This window comes from Leptopilina heterotoma, unplaced genomic scaffold (genome assembly GCF_015476425.1).
Source record: "Leptopilina heterotoma isolate Lh14 unplaced genomic scaffold, ASM1547642v1 Lhet_242, whole genome shotgun sequence".
NCBI lineage: Eukaryota > Metazoa > Arthropoda > Insecta > Hymenoptera > Figitidae > Leptopilina > Leptopilina heterotoma.
In genome coordinates, this window is record NW_025110957.1 from 291,614 (window position 1) to 319,289 (window position 27,676).

Consider the following 27,676-nt stretch of genomic DNA (forward strand, 5'->3'; position numbering starts at 1 on the left):
GTTTTCCGATCTTTCGTCTCGATTTACCCAATCGCAAGGTTCGATACATTTTTTTGTCAATTTAGAGAATTTTTTATGATACCAACATAAATTTCTGATTTTGTTAAAAGATTTATCTCGTGAATGACCATGCGATTTGTCAGACCGAGACTTCGACCTTGAACGTTGAGAACGATGATAATTGGAATTTTCAGACTTGTCAATTCGAGTTCTAATCTCCGCAATCTCTGCTGTGATTTGATCCAAATTTGACTCTAATTTATTGCTAGAGGTTTGAATAGACGCGACAGAAATGGGCTAATCATTTACAGAAGACGTTGCATCATTGATTCTATCAGCTGTTAAAGCTAATTTATCTAAGGTTTCAAAAGTCACGGAAGCCAAGATTGCACGATGCTGTGCAGGGAGCTGATCAAGAAAAATTGTCTTTAAAATGTCGTCCGAACATTTACCGCCGCTTAAGTTGCGAATTCTAGATAAAATATGAGATGGTTTTCCAGAACTTAACACTTCGCCTTTCAGCAACTGACGAAGCTGTGCTTCAGATGAAGCTGAGTGTGTTGATATGAGTCTAGTTTTGACACGTGAATAAATATCGTCGGGGACCGGATCGATTGTTTATAATAAATCCGCAATAGATAACGCGCCAATTGAGAGATAACTATGTCCGCGCGAGTCTTCTCAGAACGAATTCTTTTGCTACGAAACAGCGCCTCTATAATATTAAACCAAATGGTCGGGTTATTTTGATAAAATCTGGGAATTTTGATGCGATGTTGATATGCATCAATGTGTGCATTTTCAATTTCGAGATGACCTTCTAAATTTGCTTCAGCAATTGTAGCAGCATTGGCCGCCTGTGCAGCCTCCAATTGTTGAGTCAGTTCCTGAATCTTATCCTGAAGTTCCTCCATGTTGATCATAATACGGAAAATGAATAAAAAATAGAAAAACAAAAACACCAAGTTGAGCAAGACTAAAAGAAATTTCAATTAAATAAAAAATAAAATAAATCATAAAATTAGATAATTGCCCACTCTGATCCACATTTCCTAAAAAAAGAAAAAATTCATTTAAAAAAATGAAGGATTATTTTTATAAAAATATGCATAAAATATATGATCAAGCTTATGTACCGCAATGTAACACCAAAACAATATCAATAGTACAAAATTAAAAAAAAATTACCTTAAGTCAGATTAATAAAATAAAATTATATTTTACAATACAAAAGACGAAACAAAAATAAAATTTTCTTGTCGAAATCTACAACTATTTAAATATTCAAAACAATTCAAAATGCTAAACTTTTTAATATCGAGATAAAGAATTAAAGACAAAATTCTGAATCACACATATCCACATATACACGCGCGGAAAATAAAGATTTGTTTACAATCGTTGATTGATTAAATATGACGTTTCAATTCAAAAATCATGAAAAATACTAAATACATTTCTATAAATAAACAAAATACAATATAAAGATGAAACAATACAAATTCAATGATTAAAAGAATTACAATGAATTTTATTTGACGAAAAAACATTTTGAAATGAAAATTATTTAAAAAAAAAAGAAAAAAAAGAAATAGTTTATTTTGATTAAAAATTTTGTTTGAAAGGCAAAAGAAAAATAATAATTATGGTAATTATAATAATACAAATTGTTTTCTTTTAAAGTTTAGGTAAAAAAATAAATAAAAACTTGATGCATTAGGATTACAATAGCAAAAAGAAAAAATGAGTTGTAGATTTTGTTGTTGATTACACACCTTGTCAAACAGTTGTAGTGATGAAATGTAGAAGTTAACTTAAGGCTTTATCCACAATCTTTAAACCTCATATGCATGTAATAATGTCTGACGTAGAAGCTAGGTGTTGACAGGAGGGGATATTCCAAGCAGAATAGTCCAGGCGTAGAGTATCCAAAATGAGAAATGCGTCAGAGATAAAAAATGATGTTCATCATAAAAAACTTTTTGGCGGCAAAACTCCAAAATTGTATTCCCATCAACAAGGAAGCCTTCCTGGGAAAATGGTCAATGATGGTGGTGCTCCAAATAGCCAAAAATAATAGTATAAATCCTGAATATACTGGAAAGTTCGACAGCAACTCGTTCACCGAGTATATTCTTGGCGGGAAAAGGACGTGACGTCAGATCCGCATCAAAGAAAAAAAATGTCGCTCTTAAGAACAGGAATTGTACTCCAAAAATGGAAATCCAGATTGTTGAAATGATGAACAGTGAAAATAATTTATATTCACAGGGAAAATATAAAAACATTCAATTATGTTTTATATTTGATCGAGATATATGTTTTAAAACAAAGTTTGAATTATAAAACTTTTGTATGGAGACACGTGCTTCACTATTTAATGTGACTTTAACAATAATTTCAAGACTTGAAATATATATCAGTCTGAAAATATGCGAAAAAACGCAACGAAAAATCACTGGTGAACGAAAAAGCCGAAAAGTATTTTTGGCATAAAATTACGATGGTAAAAATTTCCATCGATTTGGAAAAAAATGTGTTCCTTGAAGAAGGGGTCACCAATGTGGAGATTTGTTTGAATTGAAAATATATATTATGGTTCTCCAAACCATAGGATTCACTAATTATAGTAATAAAATAATTGTTCACCAAATTTAGTTAATAACTTATTTATTTATCATAAATTAAATTATATCGATAACACGTGTATAAATCTCTCGATCTTAACGCACACTGAACTATCTTTCAATCTCCTTAGCAACGGTTGCTATCACCGATCAGCCCCTATACGAAGTGGGGAGAGAAGAATATTAAGCATTCCCCACATTGAATTGAGCGGTGGCGGCCGGTACTAAAACTCGGTCGGTAAAGTAGAATGCTCCTTCTAACCCACCTGAAAGTGATCTATTAAGAAATCTACCTTACCGACCGTCGGTAACTGGGTCAGAACCCGTGTAGCTCTACTACTTCGAAGAAAATCAGAAAAAGTTTTTGGAAAAGGGATTTGGCTATGGCTTAAGGGGGGTGCCTACTTTATCGGGTCAAAAAAATCGATTTTTTAAAAGTTGTCTTAACTGAAAGTACAACTATAAGAGAATATGCTCTTAAAATATTACGTCAAAATACAATAGTATATTAAGCAACAAGGGTATAAAGGCAGCCATTTGTTTACGGTAATTTTTGTGACACGAGTGGAGGTCGAGAGCGCCGTAGGCGCCCCGAGACCGGAACGAGTGACACAAAAATCATCGTAAACAAATTGGCTGCCTTTATTCCCGTGTTACTTACGATATTTTTTATTCCTAATGCACAAAAGTGTCGATTTCAGATAGCAGACGACAGGGAGTAAAAGTCATTCACTTGTTCGACTTATATGAAAATGGCGGCTGTTTTCTCCCATAGGCAAAAATAACGCATGGGATCAGCTGTTTGCCTCATGTTTGCCTCTTGGGAGAAAATGGACGCCATTTTCATATAGTCGAACAAATGTGTGACTTTACTTCCTGTCGTCAGCTATCTAAAAGCGCCATTTTTGTGCATGTGGGAGAAAAAGTATTTTTCGAGTTACAGCTTGTAGAACGCAATAAAGCGCGTGGCCTGGCGCGCGATTCCACTCGCGGTCTCTAATACTTTTCATAATTTGTCGCGCTTATCTACTATTAAACCTACCATTAAAATTACCATTTATCAGTAAAATGTCTTCTTATCCAAGAGCTACACATAAAAAAATAGTCGTTCATCGAGGCCGCAAAACAGCATTTATATGTTTTTCAATCTTTAAACGCGTTTTTCTCAAAACACTGTTTTTGTAGTTTGCGTACACGATAGACAAAAATCTAATCAACCGATTAAGGTCTATTTGGGCTTGTTTTGAAAATAAAGAGTGTCTCTTCTGTATGAATTAAATTTGTTTTTGATAGAATTAAATTTAATGCTTTCTTTTAAAGAAAAAATGAGATTTTTTTTGGCAAAAATTACATTTTTTTTAAAGTCATGTAAAAATTTCAGTTTTTACTTTCTACTGAAATCTTTTAATTCATACAGAAGGCAATAATGTATATTTAAAGAAAAAATTGTTTGTTTTGTTTTAGATAAGAATTGTGGACCCTAGGTTGTACGCAATGGGAAAATTTCAGCAGCGAGGCGTTATATATATGGCGTTTATTTTATTATTAAATTCTATTTTCATTTAATGAAAAAATTATATTTCAAAGGTTTAAATATATCAAAAAATATACACTAAATCTCGCATCGATTTATTTAAATGTGTTTGAGAAAAAAATTCCTGAAATGTACGCAGTTTTTTACCTTCTAAAGTAGGCGCCCCCCTTAAATTGTATAAAGAATTTTAAAATGAAAGACATAATGAGCAGTAGATTAGCTGCAAAGATTTCGATCTATATTGCGATCAACATGTAAACCATCAACACATTTTATTACAAGGAGCTTTAAATACATTATGTACAGTTGACGAATACACAATGCAAAAAGGCCATTTTACAAAAGACCGTAAAGCAATTTATACACAATTTAGCTTCCGTGGCGTTACTGTCTGTCGAAAATTTTTCATATTTGTATTTGGTTCTGGAATGTTAAGAATTGCTTAACTAAGGAATGTTAAGAATTATTTTCTGGCAAATGGTGTGGAACAATGGAGTCACCAGAACACCAACTTCAGTTCAAAATGCTCTTTAGTTAAATGTCGACTTAAAGTAGTGACTTTTATAAAAAAAATCTGCTTAAAATTCACTGATTTTACCAGTTCTATTGCCCAATTATAGGCTAAATACCCCAAATACAGATCTTAATATTTTACCCTGCAGCATGAATGAATCGTACATCTACGATTTATACAAAAAAGCTGCCGAGAAAACAGATGTTGAAATTGTAGGAAAAACAATTTGGTACGATCTTTGAAATGAATTTTGTGCCAAAATAGTGATTCAAAAACTAAGGACAAATTTATGCAACGTTTGCCAAAAACAAACGATATCGTTAAGAAAATGCAGGGATTAAGCGAAGAAGAAAAGAGAAAAAAGTAAAATAAGCCACTTCAACCATGTCTGTTTTGGTATTCGTCTTGATCAACATGAGCCACGTTCCTACTGTCGAATACATTATTCTTTTGACTTTGGCCAGCAAATCAATTTGCCTTATAGTTCACAGCAAGTTGGAGCATTGTATTTTCTAGCTGGCTATAAAGTAGCTTTTTTGGTATAGCAACAGAACCGTTAAAACAATTCGTTTTATATGTAATACCCGAATCATGCAACACGGGAAAAGAAAGCAATGTAGTGATTTCTTTGCTTCATCACTTTTTTAAAAATTATGGAATTGGTGAAACTGATGTTATATGCCATGATGATAATTGTTGCGGTCAAAATAAAAATAATTATTTGCTTCAATATGCTGCATGGCGAATAGCAAATGGTCTTGACAATTCGTTTCAACTTTCTTTCCTACCAGTTGGACACACGAAATTTGCTCCAGATTTGTACTTCGGCCTGTACAAAAAAAGTTTTCGAAATTCTGATTCAAGTAATTCGGATAATATTGTATCAGTTGCTGCCAAGGCTTGTCAAGTCAGTGACACAATAACTGCAGTATCGGTTGGAATGGAAACAGGTGAAGTAAAAATTTCCTTTTACGATTGGAGTGGTTTTTTTTAAACAATTCTCTCCAACACCTGTAAAACAGCTGCTCTTATATAATCACTTTCTTACTGATAAAGAAAATCTTGTCGAGATAAGTTATAAATTAGAATCCTGAATTCGGATTTGTAAAACTTTTTAAAGCCGAAGACATTGAAAATTTACAAAAATTTTGGTTGAGAGAAAAAAATATTTATTCGAAAAATCCGACCGTCTTTTGCCAAATGCCTCAAATTTTTTTTTAAATATGGGGGAGAAGAATTTGAAACCTATTGCTTTTTCATTATAAAGGTGTAAGACCTTCTTGTCAATAAATTTTTATAAAACTAGGTACTAAGGAGTTTTTCGGGTCGCTGATTACTATTCCGGTGTTAGTTTTTAAAAATTCAAAATAGCGGATCCAATATGGCAGACACGATTTTGAAAAATTCATTGGATTTGCTTAAAATTCATTACTCGGGGGTTTTCGTGGTCGCTGATTACGAATCTGACATTAGTTTTTTTAAAATTCAACATGGCGGATCCAAAATGGCGGTCACGGTTTTGAAAAATTCATTGGATACGCTTAAAATTTGTTACTCGGAGTGTTTTTGGGGTCGCTGATTACGACTCCGGTGTTATTTTTTTAAAATTCAAAATGGCGGATCCAATATGGCGGTCATGATTTTGAAAAATTTATTGGATTCGCTTAAAATTTGTTACTCGAGGGTTTCTGTGGTCGCTGATTACGAATCTGTTATTAGTTTTTCAAAATTTAAAATGGCAGATCTAATATAGCAACTAATTTTTAAAAATTCATTAGATTGACCTGAAAATTGTTAATCTGGAATTTTTTGTGTCGCTGATTGCTAATCCGATGTTAGGTTTTTAAAATTGAACAAAGAGAATCCAATATGGCAGACGATTATTAAAAATGATGTATTTTGAAAATCTGACTTCAGAATCCCCCGAGTAAGAATTTTGGCGAATATACTTTAAGATGTTTTCTTGTTTGGGCCAAGACGTGTATACACGTCATCCACAGTCAAGGGGTTAAAGATAAAAAACCAATAAGTTTTAAATCCTCCCCCTCTATTTTAAAAATATGGAAATTTGACAAAATGTTCCCTTTTATAAAAAGGACGTTTTTTAATTAATGAACCATATTTTACCAAGGTTAATGATTAGCTACAATTTTATTGTGTCTTTTGAAGAAGACAAAAGAATAGTATATTAAGCAACAAGAGGAGAAAGGCAGCCATTTCTTTACGGTGATTTTTGTGACACGAGTGGAGGTCGAGGGCGCCGTAGGCGCCCCGAGACCGGAACGAGTGTCACAAAAATCATCGTAAAGAAATTGGCTGCCTTTATTCTCGTGTTACTTACGATATTTTTTATTCCCAATGCACAAAAGCGGCGATTTCAGTTAGCAGACGACAGGGAGTAAAAGTCATTCACTTGTTCGATTTGTATGAAAATGGCGGCCGTCTTCTCCCTTGGGCAAGAAAAATGCATGTGAACAGCTAATTTTCTTGCCCTTGGGAGAACACGGCCGCCATCTTCATACGATCGAAGAAATGAATGACTTTCCTCCCTGTCGACTGCTATCAAAAAGCGCCGTTTTTGTGCATGTGGGATAAAAAATATATTGCAAGAAAATATAGGAAATAACAGAAATTTCCAATTTTTGCCAAGGACCGACAAAATTCGCCCTTTTCTTTTTTTATAAAACTAATAAAATCAAACACTTTTTCCATGTGGACGTCCACATATATATGAAGCAAAATCCTGAACTGCCCCAAAAATAAAAAAAAGTTCTTGGATTTCGTTTATACTTTGAAAATATGTTACCCTAGTAGGTACAAGTTACTACACCAATTTACAGGTCCAACCTCCCACCCCTATCAAAAGGGTGGGGGGTTGAAATTTCAACTGAAACTCGAGCATGCGATCTTTAAACATTTGTAGTTTCTACTTAAATAATTCGATTAAAAAAAGTAAGTAGTGTTTTAGAAAGGTTTTTTTGTGTACTTTTAAAATATTTTATTTATTTAATAAAAAAAATTTTTTTGCAAAAATTTTTAAAAATAAATAGTTTTTTGCAATTTTGTGCAAGTTTGACAGTTTTTATTTTCTTTTTAATAATCGCAAATGAAAGCTTAGGATTTCCCCAAAAAGAAGATATAAGTCTGAAAATGGGCCGAAAAAATTTGTCAAAGATAGTAAAATTTGTCCCTCCGCTCGTGCACTCCAGCGCGATGAACAGTGGGATTTTTTTCAACTTACTATTGAAAATTGTCCAGAAACTACAAATTTTATCTTATGTTGATGTTCTTGATTTAAAATTACTAAGATATCCATCAAAGTCGATTTTTGAATTTTTAATTGTTTATTTTTTTCTTGTTACTCAAAAATTTGACAAATTACAATATTTTTAGAAAAAATCATGTTTATTTTTTTATTTTTCCATTGAACATAATCAAAATCAATTTAAATTAGTGTAGTATGACCACCGGACAATTAATAAAGCATAATACAATTTATTTAAATTGTTGCAAACAATGTTAATTAACAAATAGATTACTTCGGACCTTCTTCATAAAAAATTGGTTTTTTGCAGACAAGTTCGAATTTATATCTAATTTAGTAAACAATTAATTTAAAGTTAAAAATTATCATTAATATTAACAATTATATAAACAATAATCAACTTCCTTTTGTATTTGTAAACATTTTCGTCATTTTTAAACTTTAAATATTTATATCATATGTACATTCTTTCAAAAACTTAAAAAATTTATTAGCTTAAACAATTACATTTGTTATAAACAAATTTTTTATTTTTAAACAAATAAGTAGCTTTCTTTATTAATTGAAATTTTTTCCTTTTTATATTTACTATCATAAAAAAGAACTCCTTAATGAAATAGGAATACATTAAATAATTCATATAATTTCAATAAAGATTATAAGTTAAGAAATATTTATATTTTTAATTATGTAAACCATTATTCAGTTAAAACAGTTTACATTTAAATGCATATAAATAAATATATTTTGTCTGTGGAAAAAGAACAAAGTTATATAGGACTATGTTATATAAGACCCTGAACAATTGTCCGGATGTATGTATGGATGTGTGTATGTGTGTGTGTGTGTGTGGATCCCGATTTTTGTGAACACGATAACTCGAAGAGGTTTTAACGAATGTGGCCAAAATTTACCAGATATATTTATCATAAAAATATCTCGAAATGGATTGACAGACTTTAAAAAATTCTCAGAAAAAAATTTTTTTTTACTTTTTTCTAAAAAAAATTTTTTTTCAAAATTTTTTTTTTAAGTTGGTTATTGAAGTTAATATATAATAAAATCTTTTTCTTTGCATCAAGACGAATCGATTGGTATATAAAAAGTATAAATTGTATGAGAATTTACAGAGTTAATCACAATTAAAGCTAAAAATTCGCAATTTTTATCAAAAAATCAGTTCTTTCCGCAAAATTATGTTGCCGTATAAGAAAATCTTACTGATTTATTTCTAAAATCTTATTCTTTAAACCAAGACGGATCGATTGGTATATATAAAGTATATATTGTATTTAAAATTATAGAATTAATTACAATCAAATTTAAAAAATTTACTTTTTTACTAAAAATTGTTTTTGTTTATTTAGATTTAGATTCTTCCTCCACGAGGAAGCAAATTTTTTCTGCTGATCGTAAAGAGGAAGCAAAATGTTCATGTAATGAACATCTGGACTTACAACTTGTTTATGATGGTAAATATAAAAAAGGAAAAAATTTTGTTTGATGAAAAAAGCTACTTATTTGTTTAAAAATGAAAAATTTGTTTTTAACAAATGTAATTGTTTAAGCTAATAAATTTTTTAAGTTTTTGAAAGAATGTACATATGATATAAATATTAAAAGTTTAAAAAATGACGAAAATGTTTACAAATACAAAAGGAAGTTGACTATTGTTTATATAATTGTTAATATTAATGATAATTTTTAACTTTAAAATAATTTTTCAGTAAATTAGACATAAATTCAAACTAGTCTGCAAAAAACCAACTTTTTTATGAAGAAGGTCCGAAGTAATCTATTTGTTAATTAACATTGTTTGCAACAATTTAAATAAATTGTATTATGCTTTATTAATTGTCCGGTGGTCATACTAGACAAACTTAAATTGATTTCGATCATGTGCAATGGAAAAATAAATAAATAAACATGATTTTTTCTAAAAATATTGTAATTTGTCAAATTTTTGTGTAACAAGAAAAAAATAAACAATTCAAAAATCGACTTTGATGGATCTCTTAGTAATTTTAAATCAAGAACATCAACATCCGATAAAATTTGTAGTTTCTAGACGGACAAATTTTACTTCTTACACTATATCTTTGTCAAATTTTTTCGGACCATTTTTAGACTTATATCTTCTTTTAGGGGAAATCCAAAGCTTTCATTTGAGATTATTAAAAAGAAAATAAAAACTGTTGAACTTGCACAAAATTGCAAAAAACTTTATTTAAAAAATTTTTTTTTATTAAATAAATAAAATATTTTATAAGTACACAAAAAAACCTTTCTAAAACACTACTTACTTTTTTTAATCGAATAATTTAAGTAGATACTACAAATGTTTAAAAATCGCATGTTCGAGTTTAAGTTGAAATTTCAACCCCCCACCCTTTTGATAGGGGTGGGGGGTTGGACCTGTAAATTGGTGTAGTAACTTGTACCTACTAGGGTAACATATTTCCAAAGTATAAAGGAAATCCAAGAACTTTTTTTTATTTTTGGGGCAGTTCAGGAATAATGCCTCATATGTGTCATTCCACGTCAAGTGATCCGGGTCAAAATTTACATAGAATATTTGTAAAATTTGAAATCGGAAAGGAAACCTGTAAAAAAATCCTGAAAATAAAAATAAAAGAAAAGATGAAAATAAAAGTGCAGTAACAGAGAAACTCTTGTTGGTAATTCGAGAAGGATTTGCAATAACTAAAATGCCTGAAAAGAAGAAAGAATGATTCAAAAAAATCTTTATTATTGACATATTATTATTGTATCATTTACCTGTGTAATGACAATGATCTGACTGACAATAATATCATCGTCATAATTTTAATCATCGTTATCAGAGATAGTTGAGCCTTCACTATCATATTCATCATCTTCACTATTATATTCATTATCTTTACTATTATAAGGGAGAGGTACGCACGTTGAGACACATTTTGAATCCACAATTTTTAAGCGTTTTACATGTTCTTCACCTGTAAAAAATGCGAATATAAAAATTTCGATTAATTATTTTTGTGCAAAATAAAATTTTTTGCAACACTAACCTCTAAAATTGAATTTTACGTACACACGGAAAACTGTGTGTAAAGTGTCACTTTTTGGAACAGTGTGTAAAAGTTATTTTTACGCACTGTTGGGTCTTTTTAATGACTATGTAGCTATGTATACATTTGTATATTGTATAACTAGTGGTGAACGAGAGTGATTTATACTGTACTGTACTGTATATTACTGTATATTACTTCTGTCCGGTACTATACTAGACTATAGTGTAGTATAGTATAGTATAGTATAGTATAGTATAGTATAGTATAGTATAGTATAGTATACTATAGTATAGTATAGTATAGTATAGTATAGTATAGTATAGTATAGTATAGTATAGTATAGTATAGTATAGTATAGTATAGTATAGTATAGTATAGTATAGTGTAGTGTAGTGTAGTGTAGTGTAGTGTAGTGTAGTGTAGTGTAGTGTAGTGTAGTGTAGTGTAGTGTAGTGTAGTGTAGTGTAGTGTAGTGTAGTGTAGTGTAGTGTAGTGTAGTGTAGTGTAGTGTAGTGTAGTGTAGTGTAGTGTAGTGTAGTATAGTATAGTATCAGTTTAATACTATTAAACTTATCTTTCCTCATACTTTAATCTCGAAAGTAACAGTTTCATTCCAGGCGTTGGGAAAATATATACGCTATGTATGTATACATTTATATTTTTTTGGTTTATTTATTTAAATATTTGTATAAAGGGGGAGGGTGCAGGTGAGTGTTGCAAAAAATGTTGTATGACACTCGTGCATAAAGTTGATTATACTCGTGTGATTTGCAGCAATCGCCTTCGGCTCGTGCTGCAAATGTTCTTTGAGCTAAGACCATCAAAATAAGTAAATAAACAACAAACAATTAGAATCTGACGTAATTATTCATTTTGTTTCAATTTAAAATAAATTACTATAGGTGTCTCAACGTGCGTACCACTTTTTTTGGTCAAAAATAACATGTTTAAAAAATCAGCTATAAATTTTTCAATTTTGTCCAAAAAATAATTTTCTTTGGCAATGTTGTAGCCCTGGACAATACTTTGAAGAAAACATTTCGAATTTTTCGCTAAATTTTGTTTTTTAAAAATTATAACTGAAAAACAGAACCCGTCTCAACGTGCGTACCTCTCCCCTATTCATTATCTTCACTGTTAAATTCATCCTCGCTGTCAACAATTAAAATTATAATTCTTTCGGCTCCATCGTTACTAACATCATCGTCATCAAAATATGTGTAAAAGTGTATCTTTTCCATTTTTCTTTTATCTAAATTTCTGGTAAGAAGCTTGAAAAAATATTATTTTAAAAGTTATAAAAACCTGCAAAAAAAAATTTCTAAAAATGTTAAATACTGAAAATAAAAAAAATTAAAAAGAGCAACTGAATAAAAACTAATAAAAAACCCGAAAGATATTTCTAAAAATGTTCCTACTTTCTCTTACCCCTTCTCACTTACAACATGCATACACACATACACATTTTACTTGTAGGATATTCACATCTAATAAAAAAATATGAAAGAGAAAATAAGATATTATTATTTTAGATAATATTTTATTATCACCACACCCCAGACTTGACGGTTAGTGAATGATCGTCCCAATTTCTGATTTCACGGCGATGACACAAACGTATGGGTCAGTGCAGAGAGAAACTGAGAGTACGCACGTAATGCAAATCGCTCTTTCCTTTGAAAGTCTGCCCCCTCGCGGCCAAAAGTCCGAAGCTTAGGTGGTTGGCTATACATATTGCCTAAATCGGTAGGCTTGCACACATATGTAATATGCAATGGCTAATCCGAAGTATAATCGGAAGCACTCGTGATCGCTCGTAAAATGCAAGGAACGCGAACGCAAGGAATAGAACTGAAAAGAGGTTATGACAATGTTTTGACATTTGTACACATCGTTTATGCAAAGTTATTTGTGGTTTTTATGCTGATAAAATTTTGCATTTACACCAAAATTTGCAATAGTTTAATATGATAGATAACAATTAATTTCCAGTTTACATACGGCATTTTAGCCTATTTAAAATTTCTAGCTTCAAAACTATACAAATTATGATAGACAAAATTTCAGAAGAATTAATTCCCGAAAGACTGTTTACAGTACATATTTATACACTTTTTTTAAGTGAAATATATAAATTATTTTAGGAATTTGAGCGTAAAACATTTTAATTAAGGCTCATCTTTATTTTGACATATATTTGATTAAATATTTATAGGAAAAATTCTCCTTAAAAAAAGAGGAATTAAAATTGGTAAATAAATATTGTGTCGTCAATAATTATAATTATCAACATTTATCAGTATTTTTATACTAATAGATATAAACTCTTTCAATTGTATAAATAAGGATAAATTTGGGAATTTTATCAACAGTACTGGAAAAAGTATTAAATTTCCAAAATTGAGAAAAAAATTCTGGTTTTTGCGATGTCTACCAATCTTTGATAATATTGAAAACATTTAGGAATTTTTCTTAATTCACTTTCTAACTATTGGAATCATTTCCAATTTTCATACAAAAAATCAAATATAAAAAAAATTTTGACTTTTTCCATTTCTGACAATAATTGAAATTTACGTTATGTTGATGTTTTAAATAAAAGTTTACAATTGAAAATATTCACAAATAATTGTCAAGAAGTCAAAATTCTATTTAAAATACAGGAAAAATCAAAATCGAACAAAAATTAACTAATTATACGAATTAGTAAAAATATTTACTAATTTCAATCAGTGACTAACTTTTTGCTTTTGAATTAGTACATTTTACTAATAAATTAGTAAAAATTACTATTTATAAGTCAAATTAAAATTAAATTAGAATTTTACTAATTAAATTACAGTAAAGTCAGGGAAATTTCAGAAAAAAAATTTTTTGTCATGGAAAGTAAGAAAATTGAGACTTTTTTCAACCTACAGGCAAACCTCGCTACGGCGGAAAGCAATTAGACGATTCCGCCGTAGAGAGGTTCGTTAAAATGCTATTAGTGAGTGAACGTTCAGGGATGTATCAACCATTTTAAATCATATGATCTTTAAATATAAAATAGAAGTTATGATAATTTGTTGATAACCTTATTTAAAAATATGTATTAAAAAAAATGTATTGTCAAAAAATTTGAGAATAATATTGAATTCCTTCGCAGAATTTTATTATTTATGAAAATAATCGAATTCTCGTGAAAAATTTAATTAAAATTTATAAAAATCTTAATTAAATTCTTTTGAAGAATATCTTTAAACTTTTTTAAAATAATGGAGTTTCTTTAATATTTTTAATTGAAAATTTTGAAAGTAATTGATTTATACAAAGAATTTTTTCAACTTTTTAAAATAATCGTGTCAGTTAATAGATAATTTTAATTATTTGATTTTTAAAGTTTATTAAAATTGTATTGAAAATAATTGAATTCCTCAGGAGAATTTTATTATATACAAAAAATAATTTAATTTTTGCAATGAATTTTAAATATAATTTTTTTTAAATTACTTTGATTTGTTATTCTATTTATTTTATTATTTTTCATGTTTATTTTTTATAATATATAAAATATATCACAAAATAAACCAAAATTATAAATCAAATATAAATTAAATAATTTAAATAAAAAAACATGATATAAAAATTACAATTCGAAACTTTTCGGCCCTGAATTTCATGGCACTCACACAGTCACAACTCTTACTGATATAATCCCTTCTACTTCTATCTGGCGAGTTTCCGCCGTAGCGAGGTTTGCCTGTATTTTCTAAAATTGCGACAATTTTTTGACTTTTCTTCAAAACATTGAAACAAAATACCACAATTTTCAGTAAAAAAGTGAAACTTATTTCGATTTTTATAAAGCAAAAAATAACTATATAAACAAATTTTTCAAAAATTGTTTTTGAATCATTTTTTAAGATAATTAAATTTTTCAAATATACATATTTATAATAAAAATCTTTTTGAATAATTGGAATTTTGTACAATTTTATTGAAAATAATTAATTTCTTTTAAGTATTTTGTTAGAATTTCTAAAAATCAACTTTTGAAGAATTTTCTCTCTAAATTTGAATTAGTTAAAAATAACTAATTCGATAGCAAATAGTCAGTCACTGAATCAAATAGTAATATTTTACTAATGAAATAGTTAATATTGACTAATTATTAGTTAAATTCAATTTTAGGTTATGTAAAAATGACTGAAATTTGTAGTAACTAATTCAATTAGTGAAATTTGACTATTTTTTTAGTTATTTACTTACTATTAACTAGTGATTCTCTACTAATAATTAGTTATTTTTTACTAATTGCTGAAGCAAAAAGTCATCCACGATTTTACTAATAATTAGTTATTTTTAACTAATTCAGATTTAAAGAGAATTCATTGCAAATTTTGAAAAGAATTGAATTATATCAAAAATATGTTAATGAAAAATCTTTAGATGTAAATTTAAAAATGAAAATTAATGAAAATTAGATTCTAATTTTTTAAAATTCAATATTTTTAGCATTTTCAATTACATTTCCGAAAATTCAATTACATACAAAAAATAATAACATTTCAGAATTATTTTTAACATTCTTGAGAAAAAAATCATGTTCAAAATTTTTAATTAAAATTCATAAAAAAGTTAATTAATATTTTAAATTATGTATACAAAAATCCTTTTTTCGAAAAATTACATAAAAATATTTTTAAAAACTAATTATTACAATTGTTTATAATAATTTTTTAAGTTATCTTCTTAATTTTTCAATAACTTAAGAAAAAACTATGGAGAGTTACAATTATTATTAAAAAATTAAGTTTTTGTATTCAAATAAGTGAATTTTAGAAGAACTTTTAGAAAATTATTTAAATCAATTGATTCAGAAATGAAGTTTAGTTTAAAATTGTATAAAATAATTGAATTCAGGAAGGGTTATAATTGTAATTTTTAGAAATTATTAGAATTCATAAATTTTACTCATTTTCCGTAAACATTCATGTTTTCCTGTAAATAGAATTTTGTCAGGGAAAGTAAATTTAATGTCAGTAAATTTTCAGAGAAATGTCGGAGAAATAGATAAACTGAAACTTGTGACCACTCTGATTTAAAAAAGTAAAATTTACAAATTAAAAAGCGAAAAGTCAGACACTGATTGAAATTTTTGTAAAATTTTCGTGTGTAGAGATAATTTTCTAAAATTAATTTGAAGAGAAATTTAAATTGAAAAAATCTATAAGTGTGAAGAATTTAATGATTTCCTGAAAACTATATTTATTTGCGTATAATTATTTAGTGTTTAACGGAGTAGAGTTAATAGTTAAATATTGTCATCAAAAATTATATTTTTTTCCATGAATAACTTTACGTATATAAATTAATTCAAGATAAACTATACAAATTTAATAAAATGAAATTTTATTTAAAATCAATTTTAACAAAAATCAATTAATTTTTTTTCTTAGGTATGGTTAAACTAATTATTATTTTTAAAAAATTTAATTGATTTTATTAAATTAAATTAAATTTTTATTTAAACTTGAATTAATTTTAATTTATTAATTAAATTTCTTAAAAATTAATTTTTATTCTTTTTAATTTATTTATTAATTATATTAATTATTATGTAATAATTTTTAAATCGCAACAGTAAGAATGAATAAAGGAAGGACGATCATATTTCGCTGTCCTTCTCTTTTTTATTCTCAGCATTGCGATAGATTTACTTTCGGGACTAAAAATCATTTTTCGACCTATTATTACATTACTTCAGTTCTATTCCTCGCGTTCCTTGCATTTTACGATCGATCACGATTGCTTCCGATTATACTTCGGCTTAGCCATTGCATTTGACATATGTGTGCAAGCTCACAGATTTAGGCAATATATATAGCCAACCACCTAAGCTTGGGACTTTTGGCCGCGAGGGGGCAGACTTTCAAAGGAAAAAGCGATTTGCATTAGGGGAGAGTGGCGCAAGACGGGGTACTTAAGGTTTAAAAAGCAAAAAAACGAAAATTATCGAATATATACTTTATTATTTTTTTTTAATTATCATCTTTGGGAATCAGTCTTTCGTAAAAAAGGCGTACAAAGGCCATCTGTTTCTTAAAAAAGCTTATAATTAATAATATTGAAAAAATTCCAAATCTCCCCATCTTACCCCACCGGCGGGTAAGATGGGGTACTAAAAAAACAACCTATTTCTGTCGACAAATTTTACAAGTAAAGGTTGCATTTTTATTTTTGACATCGACACAAGCACAACTGCTGAAAGCCCATTGGCCGCAGACAGAGCAAGCAGCCCAGCCTTCATTTAAGTCTAAATAATAACCATTACAATAGAGACAAGGTGAATTTTCCACTTTACCATCGCTAATTGATGATTTAACCTGACAAACTTTTTTCTTTTTGGCCACTTTTATTTTATTCAGTCTTGATTTAAGGGTTTGTCCAAGTTGTAAAAAGTAAACAAACCAAAAGGTAAACAAACCAAACACAAAAATCGCACTTTTGTAACAGCCATTTCTCTTACAAAAATTAACATTTTTACACTTCCTCTACAAAAATGGAAAATTAGAGTTTCAAAGTGTCCAAAAAAATCATTTTTGGCTATGAGCAATAAAAAGCAATTAGTAAAATAACTAATTAAAGTGACCAGTAAAATAACATTTTTGAGGCGTCGCGAAAAATAAACTGCTTGAGTATATCAACCGCACTGACGATGAAAAAGTCACATGTCAGCGATTGGATCTTCAACATGTGGAAAGGGAAATTTTTCCCTTTCCTCCTTGAAATTACAAGAGAAAGGGTGAAAACTTCTTCATCGTCCGTGCGGTTGATATAGTCAAACACTTGAATTTTACGCGATCTGAGACTCTGTTGCTCTCTGCGCAAGCGCAGAGCGTACTAAGAATGCATTGACAGCACAATGCGGAAGTGCACATTTTCTTTTGAATGAAACTTAGTTGTTTTCTCATTTTTTTCAGCTATGCAAGGCGTAGTTACCAAATAGAGTACGTCAGTTCACCATTTTCATAAAGAAAATGTGAATTTATATTTATGTACGAAAATGAGACCTCGTACAAAAATGCTTCACTATTCGCTATTTTTAAGCATTTTTGTACGAGGTCTCATTTTCGTACATAAATATAAATTCATACTCTAAATCTGAATCAATAGAAACTATATCATTAGAGATGATTTCGAAATTATTTTATGTGAAAAAAATCAAAATCTGCAAAAGGTGTCCAAGAGCGCTTCAAGTGCTTTCAAAACTTTAAACGCGTTTTTCTCGAAATGACGTTTTTCAAAACAGTGGGCAGTCTAGCTAGAACAGTTTTGATCGGATTGACTTCGGACAAAGTTTTTTTTGATCGTCATTTACTAATGCTTTCGAGTACTTAGCGGATTTTTTTTTTGTTTCTTTGTTTCTTTTTAACAACAGATTTTTTGACAAATTCTCGCCCTAAAAATCGACTTTTTACTTCAAACAGCTGCCAAATACACTAAAATTAATATTTTTAAAATATCCTACGTACTCTAAAGCTAAATCTATCTCAGATTCAGAAAAACTTTGAATTTTTGATTTAGATTAAACGGTCTAACCGGAATCTTGCCCACCGATTTGCTCTGCAGAGAAAGGAGACCAACTTCGGCGCCCTCTATAGGCAACAAATTTAAACTTTTTTTACGTATAAATATATTTTTGTAAACTTAAAAAGTTAAAAAATAAATCCCTCAAAACCAAATTTTGTTTACTTTATTCCCGTGTCTTAAAAAAATTAATGAAAAACAGGTTTAAAAGAGGTTTAAGCCTCAAAGGTGTCACTCCCCCTTAAGCAGTAATACATTTTTTAATATTTATAAACGTTTTAGAAAAATGTGATTGAAATGTGGTGACTTTTGACATTTCATAGGAAAGTTTTAAAAATAATTTTTATCTATTATTTTGGGAATGTTTACGTAATAATCTATTTATACAAGCAAATTATCTCATTTTGAACAAATATCAGTCAAAAAATTTGTATTCTCTAAATTATTTTAATGCTTTTTTATTAGTTTTCTATATCTGTCAAACTAACCTTTTTTCTGAGCAACTCAACTTAAAAATTAAAATTATAACTTTAATTCAAATTTTTTTTAAAAATAATTGTCATAAGTAAATTCTACAGATATCAAACATTATTTCTACAAATTATGAGATTTTTATAAAAATAGGCCGCAACGACATTAGGTATAACATAAGTGAACGACCCATATACATGTTTTTTGTGATGATTCAGGCCATGTTGGTGATGATTCAGACGAGAATACTCTCTAAATTATATTAAAAGAATCTATACCTTAATTTAAATTTTTATTTGTTTTATAGGTATTAATTATTTTCAAGTAATAATTTAAATTTATTATTTTAATTTTACGAAATAAAATAGTTTTTACTTTAATTTATCAACTATTTTGAATTGTTACTACTTTAAAATTATGATTTTATTTTTCAGTGATACTTACCTATCTTAAAAAAATAATACTACTATTAATTGAAATATAAAGAGTTTTATTTAGAAATTTTAACTTAGTGTTACTAATATTTATCACGAGAACATCATCACTACTACTGTCCAAGATGTCAGTAGATGCCTCACTGTCATAAATTGTTATGCAGTTATCGGTGCAGTCGGGTACAATAATATTTCCTTCCATTTTCTGTATTAAGAATTATTTTTGCGCAAAATAAATAAAAACAAATCTCCTGTAAGAACGATCAGAAGGCTGAGACAAGAATCTCCTTCAAAACTTCATTGTCGCTACTTTCATTATAACTAACCCAGATAACAAAATGCGCGTTGTGTGCTACTAATATCATCTGCACGCGTGCCGATTTATCCGCACTATGCGCGTTCACTGGACCACTCAGATGCGTCATCATATGCGATCCATAACTGTCGCATATTGTGATGGGCACATGCGTGACGGTATAATGCGAATAAATTATATTTATACTTCAGCCTTATTTGAATTAAATAAAAAGAAAAGATTATTGACATTAGTAATTTTTTTTAAATTAAAATGTTATTTATAAAAACGATTTTAATTTAATATTTCAGTACAATTTTGGAATTGAAATTGTTAAAAACTTCCAAATTATTTTTTTGAGGTTATATCTAATACAACAAAAATATATATGTACTTTAAACAAATTAAATTTAACTTTCTTATTTTGCTGCAGTACTAAAAATTAAATCCACAATAATTCCTCACAATAATATCGCAATAAAAAACAATAAAAAATGAAATCACAATAAAAACTTATTTTGATAACACACCACAAACAATGCTGTCGCCATTATAAAATGTGTGATTGCCGATACGGGTGGTTGCGCATCATTAATTGCGTGCGTATTAAGTGCAGTTCACTGCACACGCATTCACAGCATTCGCACTGTGGATGGTAAAATGCGTATGGATTGACTCTTCTAGCGAGTCGCACTTGTGAACGGAACATGCTTATCATTTTGTATCACAGGCGCTTACGAAATGCAGTTCACAACACTCGCATTATTACCAGCGTCACAGACGATAGTAAGATGCGTATATGAACCGACTCATCTGGTAAGTCGCAGTTAGTGCAAGAAACATGCGTTTAAATGCGACGCACGATTGTTATCTGGGTAATATCTATGCTATTCAAATTTGTCTCCGTGCTGGACAACGGTATTTCGATAAAACGAGGTGTATCCCATCTGGTATATCTAATTATCTAATTCGTACCCTTTTTGGTTCGGGGGTATCCAACCCTGTTTTTTAACAGCTTATTTTCTTTTCTCATTATATATTTTTTCTTTTTCCTCCTCTGCGACGATTGAAATCTAAGAAATAAACAAATATTAAGCATACTTAATCGCTAGACGAATTGCTAAACGAACAGATATTAGGTGTACTCAATTAATATAATGAACAATAGAAAAACATAATGTTAAAAGTTTTGACTAAACAGTTAAAATTATACAATAAAATTGAATTAAATATTATGATTTAAAAACCGCTGCCAAGTTGTACACTTTTTTAATTATTTTGGTGCTCATTTTATAAACACTTTGCTTCCTCATAGAGATAATAATAATACACTGCAAAAATAAGTGTCTTATTTGATATCTTAAAATAAGATATAAGATGGAAAAATGGTATCTTACATCTTAAAATAAGATGTTTTCTAAAGTATCTTACTGATTTTTAAGATGTTTTATACGTCTTAGATATTTCTTCTATCTTAAAAAAATAAGATACTTCTGTAAGTTTTTTAAAGTATCTTAAATTAAGATGTTTCTGTCTCAATAAGATGTTTAGCAATAAGATACTTGTGAATTGTAAGATGCGAAAAAAATTTAAGTTACTAAAAACTAAGATGCATAAAATGTCTTACATATATATAAGCCCATAGTTAACCTCAAAACTTTTTGCCCCAAAAATACACAGAAAATGTGTACGAAGATACTTTTAACATCTTAAATTAAGATATTTTAAATGACTAAAAAGTGACTACCATAACATCTTAGAAATGACTACCAAAACATCTTAAATAAGATACTTCTTTTTGCAGTGTAGAAATATATAAATAACTTTTTATAAATAAGGTAAATAATATTGGGTCAATCAATGTATTTTTAAATACCCTACAAGATAGTTATAATAGTTTAATAGTTAAACAAAAATTTTCAAACAAAAATGTTGAGAAAATGGCATATTCAACAATTTTTGGTTTTTAAAACATCAATAATTTCAAAATTTATGATCGGATTAGGTTCAAAAATAGGTCAATCGAAACGGTTTTTAATGCTATACAAGTTGATAACGATAATTTTAAAGTTACTTCTACATTTTTTAACAAAATTTTCAAAAAACTACAAATTTTATCTTATGTTGATGTTCTTGGTCTAAAATTACTAAGAGATCCATCAAAGTCGATTTTTGAATTCTTAGTTGTTTATTTTTTTCCTGTTACTCAAAAAATTAACAAATTACAATATTTTTCGAAAAAATCAAGTTTATTTTTTACTTTTCCATTGCACATGATCGAAATCAATTTAAATTAGTCTATTATGACCACCGGACAATTAATAATGCATAGTGCAATTTATTTGAATTGTTGCAAACAATGTTGGACCTTCTTCATAAAAAAATTGATTTTATTGCAGAGAAGTTTAAATTTATGTTTAATTTAGTAAAAAATTATTTTAAAGTTAAAAATTATCATTGTTATTAACAATTATATAAACAATATTCAAGTTCCTTTTGTATTTGTAAACATTTTCCGCATTTTTTAAACTTTAAATATTTATATCATATGTACATTCTTTCAAAACTTAAAAAATTTATTAGCATAAACAATTACATTTGTTATAAACAAATTTTTCATTTTTAACCCTAGAAAGAGTAACTGGGGTGTCTGGACACCCCAAGCAAAATTCAAAGTATTCCCATGGCTTAACCAATAATTTTTTTACGCTCAAAACCCGTTGATAATTTAGTTTGAACCTCTATCTTTTGACACCTGTATGTGCCCCTAGCGCTTACAGTTTTTCATCTAGAGAGCTGAAAATTGGTACACTTATGTATTTTCACGCGTAGATTGCACGAAAAATATAACGAACGTGATTGGAGTTAATCTTCATAGAGTTTTCCGCGAAAAACATCAAATTTTGGCCGTTTTTCGCAAAAAAAGGCATGTACCCCCCCCTAGCGCTTACAGTTTTTTACCTAGAAAGATGAGAATTTGTATGCATACGTATTTTCAAAAATGGATTACAGGAAAAATATAGCGAACATATTTGGTATTGATATATATAAATATATATATGATATATATAAATGTATATATTATATATTTTGATTATAAATTTTTTATTAATTTCTTTACGTAGAAAATTTACAAAAAAGTTAAACTTATTTACTAAAACTTATGAAAAATTAATTTTTCACAATATTTCTAAATTATAAATTTCAACAATTTTTTTATGAAAAGTATAAAAAATTGTCATTGAAATTAATTTTTCTTTACAATTATTTAATTGCACACGTATATTTTACTATTATTCAAATTCTTATATATTTATTTTTCAATTTAATCAGCTTTTTAATATTAAAACTGAAGTAAATAAAATATTTGTTTAGATTGAAATATATATGTATTTAATACTTTCTTAAAATTAATAATATTGATAAATTTTTTTAAATTACATTCATATTGACATTAATTTTATCCATATATATATGGATGAATATATATATGGATATGAATATGCATTAAAAAAAATATTTGATTTAAATAACTATAACTATTTGTCTATTATAAAATAAATATTTACTGAATTAAAATAATTTTATTCAAAACAAATGAATTGTATTTGAATCTATAATTTCAGTATTTAAAGCAAATACCATATCATTTTGATTTAAATAAAAGTTATTTAATTTCAGTAAATATAATTATTTGACAATAGACAAGTAATCGGTTATTTGAAACAGATTATTTTTTATGTGAGTAATCTGTTAATTAAACTAGTCATGTTATATGAAAATTACAAGTTTTGATTTAAATAATTTTTTAAAACAATTTTCAATATACTTTGTTTTTTAATTCTTCAATGCCTACTTTCCCTTAAAATATAATAAATAACTGTAATTAAAACCTTAACTATTATTGTACAAAATATAAAAATAAATTTGAAAAATGTATAAAATAACTATATATAATAGTATTAAATGAGGAGCAAATTTTCAAAAGCTGATAAATCCATTTTTAAAAAAGTTGAGATAAACATGAATTTAATATTTTCACAGGAAAAAAAAAGTCTGACTCCGTTTACACCTTAAATTCAGCCCATGTATTTCACATAAGTTTGTCCTTGTTTAATGGGGCTGACTCCGTTTACACATTAAATTCAGCCTCGAAAACAGGCTGAAAGTAAAACCTTTTTTTTAGTGTGTTAAAGACCTCACAAATTGACCTGTCACTGTTAAATGTTAGAAAACAAATTTATTAACAACAAATTTTCAATCTAAAAACTTTTTGACATAACCAAGATGACTTATAATTTTTATGTTTTTTATTAGAAAAAATTATTAAAACCTGTAAATCACTTAATTATGATAATGTTTAATTAAAAACAGTAGTAGAGCTACACGGGTTCTGGCCCAGTTACAGACCGTCGGTAAGGTAGATTTCCTAATAACTCACTTTCAGATGGGTTAGAAGGGGTGTTCTACTTTACCGACCGAGTTTTTAGTACCGGCTGCCACCGCTAGATGGCGCCACCGCTCAATTTAAACCCCCTTAGAGGGGTATTAAAATTTTTATTTTTTGAATTTTCAAGTGGGTTAGAAGGAATGTTCTGTTTTACCGACATCTGTGTTCCGGCTGCCACCGAGAGATGGCGCCACATGTAAATTCTGACCCACTTGGCGGGAAATTTAAATTTTTTATTTTCAAACTTTCAAGTGGGTTAGAAGGGATAATTTTAAATTTCGCGCCACTAAGTGAAAGTTGGTTAGTGTTCTACTTTTACCATTCTAGTATTAGTGCAGGCTGCCATCACTAAACGGCGCCATTTTATTAGGGTGGGATATTTAAATTTTTATTTTTAAAGTTTCATGTAAGTTGGAGTGGGGTTATTTTAAATTTCACTCCTTTATTAACACTTATATTTAACTACCTCTGACAGATGACTCTACTAAATTATTTAAAGATTCTCGATGGAAAATTTAAATTTTATTTTTTCAATTTAAATTGGGTTCTGTTTTACTGACTAGGTTTAAGTTTAAGTACTGCTGCTTGTTATTTTTGGAAATAACTCATAAGTCTCTTAAAAAGTTTTTTATATTTACCTAACTTATTTTTTTTTGTTTTACAGAAACATTTTGATAACAAGCAATGTGGGTAAATTAGATACCTGATATACATACAGAATCTCCACCTCATTATTCAAAGTGTATTAATACCAATATATTTCATTATTTATTCTTATCAGTTTTTAATCCTAGGAAAATAATAGGTAAATATTGTATGGAATCTACATAAACATTGGTTCTACACTGTCTTTCACTAAAAATAAATATGTTCTAACATTTCAAATTTTCACACTAAAAGTCACAGGGAATTTTTTATTTCTATGTGATAAAATCAAAGTTGGTAGTAATGATCATTTATTCCATGCTATACAATATTTTAGTCTTCTTTTCTGTTTGAATGTCAAGCTGAATGGATGTGACAATGGTAAGTTTTCATTTTTCATTGAATTGTACTTTGATAGAGTTTAAATTTGCAACTTGTGTAAATAATAAAATATTTTATTTCACCATTTGATTATATTTAATTGTTGTTTATAGTAATGTTTAACTATTTTACAGAACTTTAATAATCCAAATGTTAATTTCAACTATTGTTGGAGATGCTGCTTTTGCAGATATATATCAATAAATTCTTATGTAAGTATTTTTCTAATAATAATAATATATTAAAAAAATTTTTTTTCCATTATATAATAATTTATTTTAAAATTTGTTATTTAATTTCCTTTCACTTTATAAACTCCTTACATTAAATTAGACTTTATTATATTTAAAACCATACAGTTTATTATATATATAAGCCAAATATTCTTATTATATATTTTTTTGTTTCAGGTGCAGCAAATTGTAGACCATTTACTGCGTAATTTTCCACCTTTCGTACATAATCCATTTTATCGAGAGTTCTCACAAGCAACTCAAATGTTTCAACAACCATTTCACCAAAATCAACCAGTGCAACGTCAGCAAGTGATACCTCAACCAGTCCAACCTCAGCGAGTGCAACAGGTTCAACCTCAGCGAGTGCAACCAGTTCAACCTCTACAAGTACGAAAAATTCAATTCATAATTCATAATTTTTGTTTTATTATCAAAAATTATTTTTCTTATATCATATTTCAAATAATTCTTTTATTTGTCATTATTGCTTTTTTACAAATTATTTAAATAAAACTCAAACAAATAATAATTTTCTTAATTTTGTTTTTAATATCTTAAACATTTAACATATTTAACCGTTTCTATGTTCTATTTAATATTTGTAAATTAATATTCTTTTTATTTTAGTTTAATTTTTTTTTTAAATTCCTAATTAAGAAATTAAGGATAAATCAATATAAATGTTTAAGATATTAAAGAAATTATTTTTTAATTTATAGAATTATTTCTCTTAAAGCATATTAAAAAATTTTTTTTTTACTATTTAATAGGATAAGAAAGAAACAGACTCCAGTCGACATAGAATCTCAAGATGGGCACCAATGGAACCATATATTCCAGAGTCGAAATCGAATTCAATCGTGGAAGATATTTACATTCCAACACCGAAAAATATTGAAGAAGAAAAGAAAACTGACCAAGATCGGTCATCACCTACATCAACATCATCTGAATCATCGAATTCATCCACGTCTACAAGCTCTTCATCACAATCTTCTGAAGGGGATAAATTATCAAGGTCATCAGTAACTGCAGATGCAACCAAACCTTCAGGGTCATCAGTAACTGCAGATGCAACCAAACCTTCAGGGTCATCGAAAACTGCAGATGCAACCAAACCTTCAGGGTCATCGAAAACTGCAGATGCAACCAAACCTTCAGGGTCATTGCAACCTTCAGAATCTAATAATGATCCATGTTACCGAACAACTAATAAACCGAGGACGGTGACAGGAAAGAGGAAACAATCTTTAAGTGATAAGGAGAAGAGTAAACACAAAAAACAGAAAAAAGAATAAGCATATTAATTATGATTTAGAGATATTAAAATTTCTTGTTTTCATTTCTTTGCATTCATTTTTTTTTCGTTTAAAAATATGATTTTTCATCGTTGTAATCTTTTTTCTAACCTTTTAATTTTCATTTTAGAATGTGGCTCTTGGTCAGTTATAAATTTTTTCTCATTTAAGTTTTATTTAATAATGAAAAAAAAATAATGAAAAAAACTTGAGATAAACAAAATAATGCATGAAATTTCTTATTTTCTTGTATTTCACTTGATCGGTAAAGTAGGTTACTACTCTTAATTGATGAATATTTCGAACCGAATATCGTAAAATAGGTATATTACTATTATTAAATATTTATTTGTATAAAAGAAAATTTTACTTCTAATTATTTCTTACTCATTAATTTTTTTCATGCACGCCCCGACCAGCAAAGACTCGGCTTCGCCTCGACTTTGCAAAAGTCGGGCGGGCAATTTATTAAGTTATTTTATTATTCAAACCATAATTATTTAACGTACTTTCGGCTGGGGATACAGAAAAATTGTATACGACACACGGCCAGAAATTTGGATTCCTTGGCAAGCGTGATATAAAACCTCGGCTTCGCCTCGGCCTTATATATCACGCCGGCCAGGAAATCCAACTTTCTGGCCTAGTATCGTAATATACTATTTTTTCACAATTCTTTCAAAATGAATTAACATTCTCAGGTCATTTCTCCTGAATTTTTTTTTCATACATTGTGCCTCAAAATAATGACATTATTCAATGTTTGTTTTAAATATGTGACATTATTCAATGTTTAATTAATATTAATGTTTAATATTATATTTAACATATTTCAATGTTTAATTTACATGTTTAATTCTTAAAAAGAGATTGGTTAAAACTAATACTTGTTCCTAATTTTAGG

General features: G+C 28.2%; 1 protein-coding gene across 1 annotated transcript; it reads left to right on the top strand.

Annotated features, from left to right (window-relative positions):
• Positions 1 to 5,089: 5,089 nt before the first annotated feature.
• On the top strand, positions 5,090 to 26,772 carry LOC122503066 (serine proteinase stubble-like). The gene is made up of 4 exons (XM_043613488.1): positions 5,090 to 5,180; positions 5,467 to 5,630; positions 25,649 to 25,861; positions 26,245 to 26,772. The coding sequence occupies exons 1-4, from the start codon at positions 5,090 to 5,092 to the stop codon at positions 26,770 to 26,772; spliced, it is 996 nt and encodes a 331-aa protein (XP_043469423.1).
• The last annotated feature ends 904 nt before the right edge of the window (positions 26,773 to 27,676 follow it).